This window comes from Geotrypetes seraphini, chromosome 6, assembly GCF_902459505.1.
Source record: "Geotrypetes seraphini chromosome 6, aGeoSer1.1, whole genome shotgun sequence".
NCBI classification, from domain to species: domain Eukaryota; kingdom Metazoa; phylum Chordata; class Amphibia; order Gymnophiona; family Dermophiidae; genus Geotrypetes; species Geotrypetes seraphini.
This window is the reverse complement of record NC_047089.1, coordinates 139884885-139905378: the sequence shown is the minus strand read 5'-3', so window position 1 is coordinate 139905378 and position 20494 is coordinate 139884885. Positions and strand designations below refer to the sequence as shown.

At 38.2% G+C, this 20494-nt stretch overlaps 1 protein-coding gene across 4 annotated transcripts in view; it reads left to right on the top strand.

Moving 5' to 3' along the window:
• Positions 1 to 20494, top strand: part of MGAT4A (alpha-1,3-mannosyl-glycoprotein 4-beta-N-acetylglucosaminyltransferase A) — a 238187-nt gene that overhangs the window by 199443 nt on the left and 18250 nt on the right. For 3 of the 4 annotated variants that reach the window (XM_033948960.1, XM_033948958.1, XM_033948957.1), the window contains one exon: positions 5571 to 5637. In XM_033948960.1, the coding sequence (XP_033804851.1) occupies positions 5571 to 5637 (67 nt within the window). Of the gene's footprint in view, positions 1 to 5570; positions 5638 to 19416; positions 19955 to 20494 lie in introns of those variants that run through there. The other variant, XM_033948959.1, reaches the window with a different exon arrangement.

Below are 20494 nucleotides of genomic sequence, written 5' to 3'. Positions count from 1 at the left end.
GTAAAACTTATGGAAGGCTTGGTTCATATACAATTGACAAAATACTTAGAACAACATTTACTACTTTACAATACACAATCTGGATTTAGATCTCTTTACAGCACTGAAACAGTGATAGCTACATTGCTAGACCACTTAGATAACCTAATAAGTAAAGGCAGTAGTGCATTGGTACTACAATTTGATTTAAGTAGCGCCTTTGATCTAGTAGATCATACTAATTTACTAACTTGTTTGGACGCTTTAGGTGTACATGGTAATGTTTACTCCTGGTATCAAGTTAGATTCCAGACTCAACTTCCTTCAGTTGGAAAAATCTATGCGGTGTGCCTCAAGGATCCCCACTATCGCCTATATTATTTAATGTCTATCTCCTATCATTAGGTTCGTGTTTAAGTGACCTGGATATAAGATTGTTCAGTTATGCTGATGACATCACAATAGCCTTATCTTGTAATTCGGCTTTATCTCAAATTACTACACAAATTGAGACCGTAATGGATAGGATGAATCATCGGATATAGCAATTCAAACTTAAGCTTAATTCAGACAAAACAAAGATTTTTGTAGCATCACCTACTAAAATTTCTCTTGAACCTTCCATTAATATTCATTCAACATCTTATGCAATTCACTCAATGATTAAAATCTTAGGAATTGTATTAGATCAACATCTCACTATGAAATCTCAGATTGATGCAGTTGTATGTAAAAGTTATTTTACTTTATGGAAACTGCGATTGATAAGACCTTATTTCAAATTTTCCGCTTTCAAATTATTGGTCCAATCACTATTGCTTAGTCTCCTTGACTATTGCAATATTGCTTATTTATCAATCACCAGGAAAGAATTATTGAGATTATCATTGATATAGAATAGGGCAGTTAGATTGATCTATGGATTGAAGAAGTACGATCATGTTACTTCAATTTACTGTGAACTGCATTGGTTGCCTGTGGAGGTTCGGGTATTGTTTAAGTTAACCTAAACTAAACCTTAAGTTTGTATACCACATCATCTCCATAAAGATAGAGCTCGACACGCTTTATAGGTAATTCAATAGATGAAGGAAGGACATAATAAGAAATTAAAGGATAAGAAGAGGATAGCTAGCTTAACATTTTAAATAGATAGCTTTACGTTTTGGAGAAAAGCCAGATTTTCAGATGCTTTCGGAATAATTGGAATGAGCCTAGGTTCTGCAGCGGGGCAAGGAGGTTATTCCAAAGCTCAGTGAATTTGAAGAAAAGGGATTTCCCTAATTTACTTGCATACATGACACCTTTTAACGAGGGGAAAGATAATTAAGTTGGGCTGTTTTGTTACAAGGTCTTATATGGTGCAGCCCCTACTTATCTTGTTAATAGTTTCTCTATAGCCACACACAAATACAGCAGAAAAACCCATGCTCTATTTAATTTTCCATCTGTAAAAGGATGTAAAAGCAAGAAATTCCTAAATCGTACTCTAGCATCTCAGGCAGCTTCTCATGAGAGAGAATTTTGATCATTGTTGCTTATAGTTGTCTCCTATAGACATTTTAGAAAACAATTAAAAACTTAACTTTTTTCCAAGTACCTGACCATTTGATTCATCTAAGTACATGATTATCTAAGTACATGATTCATCTAAGTACATGATTTAATGTTTTAATTTTTTGTAAACAGCGTAGAACTTTTGATAATGTGGTCTATAAGCACAATGTTATGTTATAAACTGTTATTCTTGTACAATCCCTATGGAGGCTGAACTCGTGGGATCTTTTTTCCTCTTTAGCCTCAGCTGCAGGGCTAATAAAACTTATTCCCTCCCCTCTAGGCTATCTGCCTGGTAGCTTCCTGTCATGCTCAGTTTGTTCCTGCAGCCTCACTGCATGGGTGAAATCAGTCTCTTCTGCTCGTGATTTGTTTTCAATTCCTAGTCTTTATTTGATTTGCTTCACGGGTTTGCCCATTGCTGCGGATCAAATCTGTGGGACTGATCCTTCGGCGGGAGATCGCAGCCATTTTAAATTTTGTCTGCTTCTGGAGAGTGCTCTGTAAGCTTAAACTGCAGTAAGCCCTCTAAACAGCCTGCAAATTGGATCGAGTCTCTGGAATCGGGAGCCATCTCTCCCCTGGTTCTTCCGCAAAAGGGTAGAGCGCAGGCTGCTGCGGTTCCATGGAGGGACACCGGGATCAGAACCGCACCACGTGTCTTCCCTAATTTCCCTGAGGGATCCTGGTGGTTGTGATCTGTGGTGACAGGGAAGGTGAGGCAGTCAGAAGACCTGAAAAATCCAGTTTAATCAGCTCCTGAGGTACAGATCTCCTTGTTTGTACTGTGTATTGCAGGCTGCCATAGACTTTCATTGCAGCACATGTGTCTGTGGTGTCTGAGTCAGAGTTTTGGTGATTTTGGGGAGTGCTGAAATCGGGGGTTTGGGTGGTTTCCCTGTATGCCATGGTCTCCCCCTACCTGTAAAACCATAAAATTGCCATTTTTCACAGTTCCCTGAGTTTTCCCGGGCAGTTTTAGGGCAAAATTGACACCTGCAGTGGCCATCTTGGATTTTCTTTAACATTTTCAAAAGTATATTTTTTGGACTTAGAAGCTTCATTTGTGCTCCAAACTTCACAGATGGCCACTTCAGGACAAGATGGTATGGATTCATGCTGTAAATGTGGCGAATGGCTGGCAGATTCGCAGCCGTGTATTATGTGCGCCACGACCTGCGAGGTACGTGAACTGTGCGTGGATTCTGCACTATCCTCCGGAGAGGCCCTGCTTTCCTCCGATTCTGCTGGAGACGCAATTCCAGTATCCGGGATGCCTGGGCGAGGAATCTTCCAAACATTCCAAATCTGAGTCCCGCAGATTGGCTCTTTCCGCCGGTAACTATTTTCTGCTGGAAAAAGGGCTATGCCTGTCTCTCAGACTCCGGTATGGCAGTCTGTTCAGCCTTTGGATTCCAGCATGTCTTGCTGGACCACCTGAAAGCAAGCGGCAGCTCCCCGCCATTGCCTCGGTACCTGCGTCCATTTCTATGCTGTTACTGTCGCATGGCTCTTCGTCGGGGTCAGCTGATGTAGCTAACAGCGGATCTAGGGGATTCCCAAAACACTGATTTCCGCGATCTGGGAGAGGATCAAGCAGTACGCAGGCTCTTTAAGTCCAGCCGCCTCCCTGATCTTATCTCTGAGTTCCTGCGGACATTGAAACTTGATTCAGACCCAGCAAGATTCCCAACCTGACAGCTGGTTTGGTCAGCCAGTTCTGCAAAGTTTATTTGGGATCTAGAATTCAGCTCCAACCCTCCTAGGCCCATTTTTCTTCTTTTCCAGGCTTACTCTCACCATGTCTGTATGTGTTGATTGTTTTATGATTGGCCTTGCCCGTTGCAAGTCCCTATTGGCCCTTGGTGGTGGTTTTCATTGAGACTGGTAGCTAGGGATTCCCATATGTGAGAATACCTCTGGCCTACTTATCCTCAGAGAAGGTGAAGTTACTCACATTTAGCAGGTGTTTGAGGACATCAGGACATGTATTGTCACATCTCCCTCCCTCCTCAAAGAGTTGCATTCTGTCTGATTTATTAGTTTATTGCTGGTACCGTGCAGTTACATTGGGTGGAAAGGCATCCACATGTGCCGTATGGTGCCATCAAAGGCTTAAAAGATTTTTTCTTGAAGGCTGGGCAGCATCCATCTAGGGGCTCTTTTGGATAATGTCACCCATATATGAGTATACATGTCCTGCTGTCCTCGGAGAACACCTGCTACAGGTGAATAACTTCACTTTCTTGCTTTGTCTCTCCTTAGATAAAGCCTTGTCCTCAATACTTGTGGACTTCATTAAGCAATGGTTTATTATAATGGATTTACCTTAATTCCTTTGTAGTTTTCCTTTGCATTCTTGGTTTGAATTGATCGTTAATTTTTTTTTTCCAAATGGCTACTTGTATGATATCTTGTTGAAACTTGTATAAATAAATAAAAAATTAAAAAGAAACAATTCTATAGTGTTGTAATCATTTATATCTAAGATGCAGGCAAAAATTTATTGTACCAAAATTAAAATGCAAAAAAGTAAAATAAAACCCTTTTACCAATCAAGGGATCCGACACGGTCCGTGTTTCGGACAAGTTTCAAGTTTAATAGTTCACTTGATTGATCGCTTAGTCAAAATTCAAAGCGATGAACAATTTAAAATACATTCATTAAAAAATACAGAATGAACAATACAATACATACTTTAAATAATAACATTGGGTTAAAAACTAAGACATCATTTAGGAAACATAGGGAAGGAAGGGATTGCGAAATACAACTAGGAAAAGTAAAGCTTTACTTTTTGCAGCAATCCTTGGCGAACACAATATACAGGCACTTTGTTACTTATCTTCATTTTTTATGGTATGTCCCAAGTTCCTTTTTCACCATGGACCTCTGACGAAGGTTTGTCCGAAACATGGACCGCGTCGGGTCCCTTGATTGGTAAAAGGGTTTTATTTTACTTATTTGCATTTTAATTTTGGTACAATAAATTTTTGCCTGCATCTTGTACACAGTCTGCAGTTTTGTTTGTTTCTCTGCTTGGTTTTTTCTGCAAAGTTGGACTTTCTCCTTTGTTTTGTTGCCCAATCATTTATATCTAACATAATAAAATGCTAAGTGCACATGCGCACTCCTACCTGCGTGATCCATGATCTGTAGGTCCGTTGCCAACTTACAACGGCTCTACACTCGCGGACACCAAGATAATGTTGCGGTCTGGCCAGCTCCCTTAAGTTTATTTTTAAGTTCTAAGCCGCCGCCGCCGCGGCTCCTCTCAGGAGCCGTATCTTCATCGGAGAAGGCTTCCGATGCAGGCGGGGATTGTGAGCGGAGCCGCCGCGGCACCTTTAAACTTAAAAATAACTCCGGCAAGGGACTAAGAGAGCCAACCAGACTGCAGGAAGGGAAGGGGGGAGGGGGAAATGCTGCTGCTGCACAGAGAAGTGGAGGAGGAGAGAATGCTGCTGCGGCTTCTGCACAGGGAAGTGGGGGGTAGGGTGAAAGGAAATGGAGGGGGAGGGAATGCTGCTGCGAATGCTGCACAGGGAAGTGGGGGGAAGGAAATGCTGCTGCTGCTGCACAGGGAAGTGGGGTGGGGGGGAAATGATGCTGCACAAAGAAATGGAGGGGGAGGAAATGCAGCTGCTGCACAGGGAAGTGGGGGGAGAAAAATGCTGCTGCTGCATAGGGAGCAGGGAGAGAGACACATAGAAAGAAAGACAGCGGGAGGGAGAAAAGAAAAACACAGGGAGAGAGACAGAAAGACAGACAGACAAAAGGGGCCAGGGAGAGAGACACAGAAAGAGACAGGAGTAGGGAGAGAGACAGAAAAAAAGAAAGACAGACACATATTCTAGCACCTGTTAATGTAAAGGGCTTAAAGACTAGTGTATGTATATAATATGCTTAAGTACCTGAATGTAAACCACTTAAGCTATAAATGGTATATAAATACTAAAATAAATAAATATAGATATATATTCACACACACAGTTGTCTGTATGCATGAAATTTGTGTTTTTTTTATCATTAGCATGAAGAATTGGAAATGACCAAAGAAACCAAATATCAACGTTTAGAAGATGGCTATTTCAGAATAGGTAATGTTCTATATCAAAAGAATTACTTGTGTGCCTGGACTGGTGAGTCAGCAAGTGTCACTGCATTTGGCTGGACCGTAGGAAAAAATATTAACAAAAAAACAATAGAGGGGAACATCCTGGATAATTGTGAATGAACATTTATAGGAGCAAGAGATAACTCCTGGGCCATTATTTTAAAAATTTTTTAAAGGTGCTTTATAATAAACAGGTCATATGCTTGAGTGAAATGCATATATGGATATAGGTGACTGCTTTGAGCATTTTAACATTGAGAGTAGGCCATAGCAGCAAAGTTTATCACTGAGGATAAGCAGGCCGCATGCCGCAGCGCGCGCCGAAGGAGCGCACATAAGGAGCAGGTCCTGCTCCTTGGTGCGCTCCTTCGTGCGCAAACTGAGGGTGCGACTAGTTACAAGAATACAGCCCTAATTCATGTTCTTATGTGGATCAGTTATCTTCAGCATATCAAATTTTTAGCAATTTTTAGTCTTTGCTTTTTTATTGGTCTATTATTTCCGTTTTCTAGCGTTGACTCAACTTTTAACATGTCTGCGATTTCATCTAACAATAATATTCCTACCATTTGGGGGCCTCGTCCTCCTAAACATAGATCCTTAATGCAACACCAGCCTTGTCTTTTAGAAATTCCCATTTTTTCCCCTCTTAGTGAATCACCAAAAAACAGTAACTTAAAAATTGGCCTCATCAATGCTCGATCTATCAAGAGTAAATATCATCTATTAAAAGATTCGATTTCTACTCAACGATTACATATACTTTTTATTACAGAAACTTGGCTCTCTGAGGGTGAGGAAGCATATTTATCATACTGCTGCCCTCCAAATTACAACTATTTTTATAACCATCGCTTAAATCGTAAAGGAGGTGGCCTTGCCGTAATTTTTCAATCTAACCTAATTAATCTCAATGATCAATCTAACGGAAATTCCGCTATTGAATATCTTGAACTTAAACTCAATTCTAATATCAACTTCAATTTTTTGTTATTATATGTTCCTCCACCAGTATGTCAAAATAAAATTACATTACTTCAAGATATTATTTTTGATTTTTGCTCATCTTCATCATTTCCTTTAGTTCTGGGAGATTTTAACATTCATTTTGACAATGTCTCTGATATCAATAATCAAGAAATATTAAATATGCTTTGTTCATTAAACTTAGTTCCAAAAATTGAAGGCCCAACTCATTCAGCAAATCATACTTTGGATATGATTTTTGCCCCCAATTATCATTATATTAATTGTTCCACTCCATTAATTAATCCAGTACCCTGGTCCGACCACTATTTTATTTCTATCATCATAGCCTTTTCTAGTTTAAAATCTCATAAAAAGCAAACTGAACCTAAAATAATTTCATATCGCGATCTTACTAACATAGATGATACTGACATAACACCTTTTTTCGACATTTCAACTATTGAAGACATGCCAACCTTGATCGATGATCACCTTTTACATTGGAATTCCTCACTTACCTCTTTTCTAGATATTAAGGCTCCAATAATCTCAAAATCTATATCAGCACGAAAATTATCTAACCTATGGTTTACGCCAGAATTACATCTTTTAAAAAAACAACTTCGAGCCCTAGAATGAAAATGGCGCCATTCTAAGAATCAGAAGAATCTTCTAAACTTTAAAGAACAAGCGGCCATATACAAATTAAAAATTAATCAGTCCAAGAAAAAATTTTATTCAGACAAAATTCATAAAGCTAAAAATCCTGCTGTTCTATTTAACATTTTAAAATCTATCACATCTCAAAATACAAATAATTCTACAAACCAGACACCGCTTCTAAAAGCGCAAGACTTAGCAGATGCTTTTAAACAAAAAATCAACAATATTCGAAATACTTTTATCTCCAATATAAGCAATAATCACTCTATAGAACATCCTGGTGACCATCTTTTTACTGCTAAATGTTCAAATTTCAAACTTCCTTCACTTAATGATATTAAATCACTCATGTCACAAATAAATCTAAAGAGTTCTGGATTTGAAATACTGCACCCATTTTACTTAAAAAAATTCTTTCATCTCTTCGGCCCATTTATTCATTCCATTATTCTAAAAAGTTTACAATCCGCTACAGTTCCTATGCTTTGGAAAACTGCTACTATTATTCCTTTACTTAAAGATCACAAAATCAGCAGAAATGACCCTTTAAATTATCGCCCAATTGCTAATATCTCATTCTTAGCAAAACTGACTGAAAAATTGATATTTAATCAGGTTTCCGATTTTATTGAATCAACCAATGTATTACATCCCAATCAGACAGGTTTCCGTAAGTACCATAACACTGAACACTCCCTAATTGGCTTAACAAACAACATTCACTATTTTCTGGATCATCACAGATCCGTAGCCTTGTTTTCCCTAGATATTTCTGCAGCATTTGATACAATAGATCATGATTTACTTCTTAGGAGATTAGAATCAATAGGCTTTAGTGATCAAGTCCTTAATTGGTTTACATCATATCTTACTAATCGAACTTCTCTTGTTAAATTTAATAAGGAATTTTCAGAAGAATATACGACAACCTTTGGCATCCCTCAAGGATCTATCCTATCACCCCTGTTATTTAACATTTATCTTGCACCATTACTGAATCTGTGCCAGTCTGTTGGTTTCACTGCTTTTTCATATGCAGACGATATACAATTAATTCACCCATTTAATCCTGAAAATCAAGAAGACATTAAATCTTTAAATGCAAAACTCGAACAAGTTCATAATTGGCTTAACAATAATAAATTATCATTAAATATTAATAAAACAAAAGCTATGATTTTTAACTGGAAAAGAGATATCAGACTTAATTCTCCTTTCCTCCTTAATAATAAACCAATTGAAATCGTTCCTAAAACGAAAATCTTAGGTGTAATAATTGATGAAAGATTAGAATTCAAAGATCACATTAACAATATAGTTAAAGTCTGCTTCTACAAATTACGTCTAATTCGATCTATTTCTAAATTTCTTGAATCCAAATCTCGCAATATTTTAATTCATTCCTTGGTTATATCAAAATTGGATTATTGCAACTCTTTATTGCTTAATACTACTCAAAAGGAAAAACGACAACTGCAAATTGTTCAAAACACGGCTATAAAACTAATCTATGATGCTAGGAAATTTGATCATGTTACTCCACTCTTCAAAGATGCACATTGGCTTCCCATTTGCCAGCGTATACAGTTTAAAGTTCTACTACTTATCTTTAAAAACTTGATTTTCAAAGAACCTCAGTGCATTTCTAAAATGCTAATTCCCTATAGTTCCACACGCGCACTCAGATCATCTTCCCAAAACCTATTAGTTATTCCATCTTTAAAAATTATAGGCACTCGTAGATTAGATATGTTTTCGGTCGTGGGCCCCCAATGGTGGAATTCATTGCCCCAATACATAAAAAATGAAAAAGACATTCCCTCTTTTAAGAAATCTTTGAAAACATTTCTTTTTAAAAAGATTTTTAATACATAAAAATTTTTAATACATAAAAATTTTTTTTCTCTTAACTAAAAATTTTCCGTTTCAAGAATTTTACTACCTCCTCAATGTTTTACCCTTAAATGTGTTTCTTATTACAAGATATGTAACTTTAACCTCCCTTTCCTCCCAATTGTTGTTGGTCTTGTCTAATATCTAATGTTTATATATTTATTGTATGTTTTTATCTTAACTAATTGTATTTTAATGTACATCGCTTTGTATAAAGATATAGCGATTCATCAAATATTTAATAAACCTTGAAACCTTGAATTATATTCTCACATGTGGGTGACATCATCCACGGAACCTGGTGCTGACAATGCCAAGTGTACTGTTACTTTAAATCTTTGAAGTAGTGCCCCACTGCACATTTGCAGATGCCTTCCTGTCCAACATCAACACAGGGGTCTATCAGTCTTTAGTTTTCCATGGAGCTAATAAACTGTGTCTTCAGTCTCCCTCTCTCTCAGCACAACAAACTTTTTGTGCCTTCCCAGTATTTTTTTCATTTGTTTTCTTCATAATTCGTCACTTTTTATTGTTTCCTTTATTTTTCTCAAGTTCGGTTAAATTTTAACAACTTTTTTCTTGGTCTTTTTCGTGCCCCGGGAGCATCAACTATGTAGGATCCTTCCAGCTTTCATCTGTAGTATCAAACATCATCCAAGCTTCCAGGAAGCCATCCACACAACACTATTACCGCTTTAATTATATTTTATTGTTAACTGTTTAGACACTTGAATGATAAACGGTATATCAAAAATAAAGAAACTTGGAAACTTGGTTCTCTTCCTGGTATACATTACATTCTCTCGAACCATCACCTTTCTGTCCATTTTGGACTACCTTCTACATCTTTCTCAACTCTGATTTAAAAATGAATTCAGTCAGAGTTCATTTTAGTGCCATCAGTGTTTTCCATCACTCTTGAATAGGAAATCTTTATCTGTTCATACTTTATTGGTCAGTTTGATAAAAGGCTTGTTTCATACCAGACCTCCTATCAATCCATCTGCAGTTACTTGGGCTTTCAATGTGGTTCTTTCTAAACTTATGAAGGCTCCTTTCGAACACAACCAATTTTGCTCCTTCAAACTTCTTACTTGGAAGGTGATTTTTCAACAAGTTATCTTTAGGTCCTTGTTTCAAATCTGCCTTATACAAGATTCTATCATGAAAGAGTAGTCCAGACTCAACCGAAATTCCTGCTTAAGGTAGTCTCGGAATTTCACCTAAATCAATCCATAGTCCTACCAGTTTTCTTTCCAAAATTGCACACTAATCCTGAAGAAGCAGTACTCCATAACTTGGACTGCAAGCGCTCTTTAGCATACTACCTGGATTGTACCAAACCTCATAGGAAGTCCTCCCAGCACCCTGGGGTTGTGGGTTCAAGCCCCGTGCTGCTCATTATAACCCTGGGCAAGTCACTTAATCCTCCATTGCCCCAGGTACGATAGATAGATTGTAAGCCCACTGAGACAGAGAGGGAAAAATGCTCAAGTACCTGAATATAATCCACTTAGACAACCTCCATCAGTAGGTGGTACATAAATAACAAGTACAGTGGTACCTTGGATTACGAGCATAATCCGTTCCAGGAGCATGCTCGTAATCCCAAATGCTCAATTATCAAAGCGAGTTTCCCCATAGGAAATAATGGAAACTTGCTTTGATAGGTTCCCACCCTCCACCCCCCTCCCCGAGGCCAGCAGCGCTGCTCCCTCCCCCCACGAGAATCGGCATTTCTCCCCCCGAAGGCCCCCCCCCACCGCGAACCGGCACCCGCTCAAGGCCCAGCACAGGAGGCAGATTTTCGGGCACCGGCACAGCACAGCACAGGACATGCTGATGCCGGTGCGGAGGCTACAACAAAGTAAGAAGAGGGTTCGGGTGGGTTGGGGGGACCTCAGGTCGCGGTGGGGGGGTGCCCGATGGTGGCGGGGGGGTGCCGGATTGCAGGGGGGAGGGTGTCGGTTCGCAGGGGGGGCGCTTGCAAATCGAGGCGCGCTCTGTTTACGAGGCACCAAGTTTGCAAATGTTTTTTGCTCATCTTGCAAAACACTCGCAAACCGGTGCACTCGTAAACCGAGGTACCACTGTAGTAATAAATAATAAAATACATTTATAGCTTTTGATCCTAATAGATTTGGGAGTTGCTGTTACAAAGTGAACCATTTCAACTTGGTTGGTGGACTGTGTCTCCTTCACATATGCTCAGGCAGGGCTGACACTCGGGCTGTGTAACATCCCACAATATGTGGGCTATGGCTGCCTCTGTAGCTCACTTCCACTCTGCTTCAATTGAAAAAATCTGTAAAACGGCTACATGGCCCTTAATAGATACATTTACTTCTCATTACTGTTTGGAACAGAATTTTAGAAGAGACGGCCTGTTTGGACAAGCAATTCCCTCCCTCTGGCCCTCTATAATTACACCAGGCTTATGTTTGTTCAGTATTTAAACTCTTGTAGAGTCATGATCCTGCCAGCTAGGGAGTCCCACATGTGAGAATATAATGCCCGCTTGTCTTTGCAGAAAACAAAGATACTTACCTGTACCAGGTGTTCTCTGAGAACTGCACTCACAACATGCCTACCTCACCTAATTGGCTTCTTAGCTTTTTTTTTTTTTTAACTGTACTGATGGTCCCATGTGTTGCCATTGGGCAGGAAGGCACCTGCACGCATATGGTGGGAGCACTGCCTCAAAGATTTAAAGTGATAGTACAGTTGGCAGTGTCCGCACCAGCTTACATGGATTACATCACCCACATATGAAAATATATGCCTGCTTTCCTTGGAGAACATCTGATACAGAAAAGTATTTTTGTTATATCCATTTAATTATCCATACTGCTTTTTCATTTTTTTAAATTTCTTTAAGAACAAAATACATTTTTATTTTAGAGAAATTAGAACATAAGATCTGGCATACTGACACCTGCTAGTATGCCAGGTCCATCAAGCCCAGTATCCAGTTTGCAATAGTGGCCAACCGGGTCACAAGTACCTGGCAAGATCCCAAAGAATAAAACACATTTTATGCTGTTTATTCTAGGAATAAGCAGTGGATTGCCCCACATCCATCTTAATAATGCCTTAGAATTTACATAGTACTGAAGGCAGAAATATCTTTACTTTTAGATATGAGTTTCAAGTTTATTAGGTATTTATATACCACCTATCAAGGTTTATCTAAGCGGTTTTTACAATCAGGTACTCAAGTATTTCCCCTATCTGTCCCGGTGGGCTCACAATCTATCTAGCGTACCTGGGGCTACGGAGGACTGAGTGACTTGCCCAGGGTCACAAGGAGCAGCATAGGGTTTGAACCCACAACCCCAGAGTGCTGAGGCTGTAGATCCAACCACTGCGCCACACACTAGAGATTTTTTGTGGTCGGAAGTGCATGTATGTTCTCAACTATATGTAGATCCAGATAATCAATTGTGTGCTAATAAGATTTAAAAGTCAGATGCTAGGCTATCTGAGGTTGATACAGTTCATGGTTTACATAGGATTAGGGGAAATTCTAGTTCTATCATATTTATCAAAATTATATTTTAATATAAACTTAAAGAGATTAAGACCTGCAAAAAAGGTGGGGGAAGGAGTTAAAAAAAAAATGTTAGGTGGCTGGACAGGAGACGAGAGGGAACCCTCCTGTCCCGGCCTACCAGAAGCCTGCATGAAGTCTGGGAGTGGGGGGGGGGGGTCGGGTGATGACCCGAATATAGGACGAGACCCCCATTTTTGGGCCATTTTTTTGACCCAGAAATCTCATCCTATATTCGAGTATATATGGTATTTACACCAGGGGAAGGAGCTACAGTTGTAAGCATGAAATATTTGCAAATGGTGGAGATGGTGCATGCAAATATCTCAGTCAGTTATCTTGAAAACCTGACCAAATTAAGATTCTTGAAGGCTGGAGTTGGCTACCCCTGAGTTAGGTAGTTGAAGTGGAATAAACAATTTTAAAAAATGAAGTCACATAATCCCCCCATTGCCCCAGGTACATTAGATAGATTGTGAGTCCACCAGGACAGACAGGGAAAAATGCTTGAGTACCTGAATAAAATCATGTAAACCGTTCTGAGCTCTCCTGGGAGAACGGTATAGAAAATTGAATAAATAAATAAAGTACAGTGAACCATCTTAACCTTCCAGATTATGTCTAATAGTGATATCACAAACCAGTGCCTTTCATTGTAATGAAGATAATATCATAGATACTGAATTGTGACATGACTGAAACAATTAGTTTAAATATTGCTACTACTTTTAGTGTGTTCTATTTGTAAGCTAGTAAAATACTTTAGTTTCATAGAAACTCAAAATATAGAGACTTTTAAGGAGAACATTTTGTTAAATATAAATGCCTATTAATTTCTTCAGGGAAAACTGAATGATGAAGTCTAGTTTAAAAAAAAATGTCTTGGGAGACCACATGATTCACAGCTAATAACTGATTTTCTGATTTATTGATCTACTGCTAATTTAACTATTAATTTAACTGTTGATATTGAATCTGAACTAATGCTACCTGATTCACAGCTAATTAATTTAACCTAGAAACTGGGAGTAACAGAATCACCAAATAGCCATTAGGTCAAGAAGGAATCATTTTAATCTGCAAGCATGAATTTCCTACTGATTCTACTAATCTATTTAATATGCAATAAAATTAAGGATGTTAAGTCACTCTATCCATAGCTACACTCTGTCCATTATCTTGATCTACCCATCAGGCTTATAATTAACCAACAAGAAGACAGAACAAACCATATCAAGGTAATCTCAAGCAACGGAAGATATCAAAGTACCCTAAAAACCAAAAGGATAAGGGAAGTAAAACCTATCAGAACCACTACATCTACCAAACCTATCACATCCACATTCGTTCCCTGTGCATATCTTAACATCAGATCTGTCAGGAATAAAGCATTCTTAATTAAAGATTGGATCATCAGCAAGCAAATAGCCTGTCTTTTCCTAACAGAAACATGGCTAATGTCTGAAGATGGCCCAATAATAAATGATCTTCTACCAGATAATTTTAAAATTCACATGCTAAATTGTGAATGAAGTAGAGGGGGAGGTTTAGCAATTGTTGCTAAGAAAGGATTTGTAGTTGAAGTATCGGATTCCAAAATGACCAATCAATTAGAAATATTAGCCTGTAAAATTAGCAATAAGGAACTAGAAGATTCCCTCTCTTGTATATTATTCTATGTTCCGCCGAAAAGCTGGCCAAAAGCTAGAGAGGACTTCTGCGAATTTGTCCTACATAACTCAATCACTTCATTACATAATTTAATTGCAGGAGACATAAACTTACATCTTACATCTTACAATCCAAAAGCAAAAGACTTTAAAAACTTTCTATCATTACTCAATTGCAATCTCCCTTTTACCCACTCAAACACGTGAAAAAGGTCATCATTTAGATGTCCACAAAGGAGACCTTAGACCCTTCCATCTCTCTTTCGGACGGTACTTGGTGTCGCGTTATCTGGTCCGACCATTTCACTTATTATTTCAATCTAATCTGGACTCAGTTAAAATCTAAGACACACCAACGGACAAAAAGAGAACACCTCACAAGAGACCATATCAACCCAGAGGAATATTGGTCACAATATGATCTACAAGCAAAGATAGAAGAAGGAGTTGATTTCTATGATCACTGGATGAAAACTAGCACATCCATTTTAGATAAAATTGCCCCTAAACGAAATAGTAAAAGCTGCTCAAATAAATACAACAAATGGTTTGACATTGAATTCCTAACAATGAAACAATCAGTAAGACAATTAGAAAGAATCTGGAAAAAAACAAGAAAACTATCAGACCGGAACAACTGGAGATCCAACATAAAACTCTACAAACAACAGATAAAAGAAAATGTAAAACATTTTACTCATCCAAAATTAACTCATCTAACACTAGCTCAAAAGGAGCTAATACAAAAGAACTGTTCAACATAGTTACGAATTTATTTGACACCACACGTTACACTCAACCCATGCACAATATCAAGTTACCCTCAACAAATGATCTAGCACATTTCGACTCAAAAATTAAAAACCTAAGAAATAACCACTCAACAATTGCTCCATACGAACATCAGTCAACTGATATACAAAGAAATGAAATACCAGTGGACATGATTTGGAGTCCCTTTCACAATTTATAATGGAATAACTACATCAAGTTATATAACAAATACTCTAAATCATACTGTATCCTGGACTCATGTCCCCCAGAAATTATGAAAGCAGCTCCATTAGACTTTAAACTATCTCTATTGAATTACCTAACCAATAACCTAAACAATGGAAAATTTCTTACTAATAATGGTCATATTATAATAACCCCAATTCCAAAAAATCGTAAAGAATCATCAACATCAGTAACCAACTATAGACCAGTAGCATCCATTCCATCATTGTAAAAATCATGGAAGGATTGGTACACACCCAACTGATGGAATATCTCGACCAGTTCTCTCGTCTGCATAAAACTCAATCTGGTTTTAGGCCTCTGTTTAGCACTGAGACAGTAATTGTGGCTATCCTGGATAATTTGCATTATTTGTTTAGTAAGGGCCTCAACGCCCTGATCATGCAATTCGACGAGCTCTGCCTTTGACTTGGTGGACCATGAGAAACTGTTACAATGCCTGGACGCAATTGGAATCAGAGGAGAGGTATTAAACTGGTTTCGAGGTTTCCTTATATCACGCACCTACCAAGTCCGTTTTTATTAAGATCTCTATGATATATGGAGCAATCCATCTGGTGTGCCACAGGGATCACCATTATTCCCTTTGCTCTTCAATGTTTACATGTCCTCATTGGGTGCGCAATTGTCCCAGCTGGGGATAAAACTATTTAGCTACGCTGATGACTTCACGATAATTATCCCATTTACTACCTCTGTCTCAGAAGTCACCTCAAAGCAACAGAAGTACTAAATTGGATGGAGCAATGGATGACTGAATTCAGACTAAAGCTAAATTCAGAGAAAACAAAATTTTTTTATAGCATCGCCACACCCACTTGACACTAAAGCATCATTGTGCATCAATAACCTTAGTTATCCCATTCAACCCACTATGAAGATATTGGGAGTAACACAGGACCAGAGCCATGAAGATATTGTCCATTCGGATCTTCCAGGACTACTCCCATGCACTGTCGGATCGTCGGTGGGCTTATCATGAATTTGCACGAGTCTGGTGGATCGTAAGATGCGCTTCATGCTTCTCTACCCAGCCCAATTTAAGATGAACATTTAGGGCAGCTGGCGGACTTTTCACTCTGTGGAAGAGGCGCAAACCTGGCTTGTTTTTTGCCATAGCCCATCTTTTCTGGGCTGGATCCTGACGCTGACTGGGGTAAAGGGAGTGCGCTAGATGTGTTGTATTTAGATTTTAGCAAAACCTTTGACTGTTCCACAGAGACCAAAATCAACTATCAAAAATAGAAGACTAACTCAAACAAAATTCTTGCTCTAATTGTAATACCGCTCTCAGAAACCTGTAATGGTAGAACACAGCAGTGTTTTAAAACCACTCTGGCAGGTAAATGGTATCTTTCATTGAGCCGGTATTAAACTATGCAGAAACTGCAAACTTTCTACAAGCTCTTATAAAGTGCTAAATATAATAAATGTTTAAAATGTGTATCAAAAAATTCTTTGCACTTATCTTGTGAAAGCTGGTTTGTGGTTAACAAAGGTAGTAATGCATGGCTGAACGCCCTACGGGACCCGTTTCACCACATACAATGGCTTCTTCAGGGGTCATGTCATTGAAAACTACAAAAAAACAAAACAAAAAATCATTAATGAAAAAATACTATACCAAGATACAAGAACCTAAAATAAATGAAGGAATAGACATACTCACAGTGCGACTTAGTATTCGTCTGCACATAAAAAATGGCGCTGGCAAACCTACAACGCCGCACATGCGCCCTTTATACTTTTTCTTACACATGCGCGTTTTAGTGCAAGTACAAAATAAATATACTCAAAGAAACTAACGTGCTCAAAAAATATCACGAAAAAAATGTGTAGAAAGAATTATATAACAGAAAAAATTATTATTGTTCTATAAAAAACTTTTTAGAAAAAAGAATACCAATCTATATTTGAATTTAGCCCTTGTGGTTTTAACGTGTTTAATCTGAAAATCCAACGAGATTCTCGTTGATGTAACCTCCGTTGTCTGTTGCCCCCTCTCACATTATCCTCTTCCCTGTCAATCCCGAAGCACTTTAAATCTGAAAAAAGATGATTCAACTGAACACAATGTTCAGCCAAAGGTGCATTACGTCTAAAACACTTGATATTAGACTTGTGTTCTCCCATCCTAATTTTCAAAGATCTTGTGGACATGCCCACGTACAACTTATTGCATGGGCACAAGATCACATAAATCACATGATCGGTAGAACATGTTAGAAAGTGCTTAATTTTATACACCCTACCATCTTGTGGATTCATGAACTCAGATTGAGAAATGGTAAATTGACAAATATTACAATGTCCACACGCAAAAAAGCCCACCTCCGATGGGCTTGGAGTTTTCACAATCCCACTTGTAGTCGGAGATAAAATGTCTCTTAAATTCCTATTTCTGGAAAAAGCTATCCTAAGGTGTACATCTTCAAAGAGGGGATTAGTTTTCATGATTTTCCAATTCTCTTTCAGAATCTGTGCGATCGGACCACCTTCATTAGAATAACGTAGTACACAAGTCATAATTGAGTCATCAGAAATCGAATCTTTTGGTTTTTTAAGAAACAGCCACTCTCTATGATAATGTTTTGTCCGCTTGAACGCTTTCTTTAATGTGGCTTTCGGATAACCTCTTTCTTCTAACTTGACAGTCAACTCCTGAGCTCTTGTTTTAAAAGTTTGTTTAGAAGAACAATTTCTCTTCAACCTCAAAAATTGAGAGAAAGGGAGATTCTTTCTCAGACTTATAGGGTGACAGCTACGGTAATCTAAAAATGTGTTTCTATCTGTTGGTTTAGTAAAGACATCAAATACAAAATGGTCTTCTTTCTGAAAGATGGACAGATCCAAAAATTGGATGTGAGAATGAGACCAATTCATAGTAAACTGCAAGTTCACATCGCAACAGTTAAGCCAGATCAGAAAATCATGAAGATTCTTTTCATCCCCTTTCCACAACACCAGGATATCATCTATGTACCTGTGCCAACTGAATATCATTTCTTTGAAAGGAGAATGCTTAATCCAATGGGCCTCAAAATCAGCCATATATAAATTGGCGACGGAGGGGGCAAACACTGCCCCCATGGCCACCCCTTTCCGTTGTTTATAATACTTTTGGTCATAGATGAAAAAATTTTCAGTCATGGTAATTGTAGCAAGGTCTGATAAAAATCCAGTAGGAATATTATGAGGTCTTTCTCTCCTATCTAATACAGCTGTGATAATATTTAAAGCCTCTGTTTGAGGGATGGAGGTATATAACGCGGTGACATCAAAAGAAGCCAAAATGAAAGGGAACTGACAACTTGGTATAATATCCATTTTTTCCATTACATCTCTGGAGTCCTGAAGATAGGATTCTAATTTAGGGACTTCATATTTAAGAAATTCATCGATGAATGTTGACAAGGGTTCTAATAACGAACCCCTAGACGACATAATAGGTCTCCCCGGCGGATCTACCAAGCTCTTATGTATTTTAGGAAGAACATAAAAAGTTGATGTCATAGGTGACTTCCTATTCAGATATTTATGGTCACGTGGAGTTAAAAAACCTTCTTCCACTCCTCGGTTGGTCAAACTTAATATCTGCATTCGTAAACGAGGGGAAGGATTTTCAGATTAAACACGTTAAAACCACAAGGGCTAAATTCAAATATAGATTGGTATTCTTTTTTCTAAAAAGTTTTTTATAGAACAATAATAATTTTTTCTGTTATATAATTCTTTCTACACATTTTTTTCGTGATATTTTTTGAGCACGTTAGTTTCTTTGAGTATATTTATTTTGTACTTGCACTAAAACGCGCATGTGTAAGAAAAAGTATAAAGGGCGCATGTGCGGCGTTGTAGGTTTGCCAGCGCCATTTTTTTATGTGCAGACGAATACTAAGTCGCACTGTGAGTATGTCTATTCCTTCATTTATTTTAGGTTCTTGTATCTTGGTATAGTATTTTTTCATTAATGATTTTTTGTTTTGTTTTTTTGTAGTTTTCAATGACATGACCCCTGAAGAAGCCATTGTATGTGGTGAAACGGGTCCCGTAGGGCGTTCAGCCATGCATTACTACCTTTGTTAACCACAAACCAGCTTTCACAAGATAAGTGCAAAGAATTTTTTGATACACATTTTAAACATTTATTATATTTAGCACTTTATAAGAGCTTGTAGAAAGTTTGCAGTTTCTGCATAGTTTAATACCGGCTCAATGAAAGATACCATTTACCTGCCAGAGTGGTTTTAAAACACTGCTGTGTTCTACCATTACAGGTTTCTGAGAGCGGTATTACAATTAGAGCAAGAATTTTGTTTGAGTTAGTCTTCTATTTTTGATAGTTGATTTTGATTTCTGTAAGAAGACTTTGCCAAATATAGTGATTCTGTTCCACAGAGACGTCTAATAAATAAACTGAGGGCCCTCGAGATGTGTCACAAAGTTAGGGGTTGGGTCAAGAACTGGTTGAATGGAAGACGACACAGGATAGTGGTTAATGGAGATCGCTCTGAGGAAAGTGGTGTGCCTCAAGGTTCTGTTCTTGGGCCTATTATTTTAAACATTTGTACAAGCAATATTGCTGAAGGGCTGTTGGGTAAGATTTGCCACTTTGTGGGTGATACCAAAATCTGCAATAGTGCAGAAATCCCAGAGAATGTGAATAACATGAAGAAAGACCTAGCGAAACTTGAAGAATGGTCTGAAACTTGGCAGCTAAAATTCAATGCTAACAAATGCAAGGTCATGGAGGGGCTCAACTGGATGGCCTTCAAACTCAGGGTCACTGGTCCACCAAAGAACAACGATTTCACATCAATCTCCTGGAACTCAGGGTGATTTACTATGCCCTCAAAGCTTCCTGCATATCATTCTGTTATGCTTAGGCTGGGCTGCAACTGGAGACTCGGATCACAGCCCATAAAGTTTGAGCTATATCAGCATCAGGAGCTTTTCTTCGTTCTACTCCTATTGATAAAATCGGTTTATGTTATACATTCATATCACATTACTGTCTGGAATCTTTTTCCACACGGGATGGGCACTTCAGCCAGTCAGTATTACAAAATTTATTT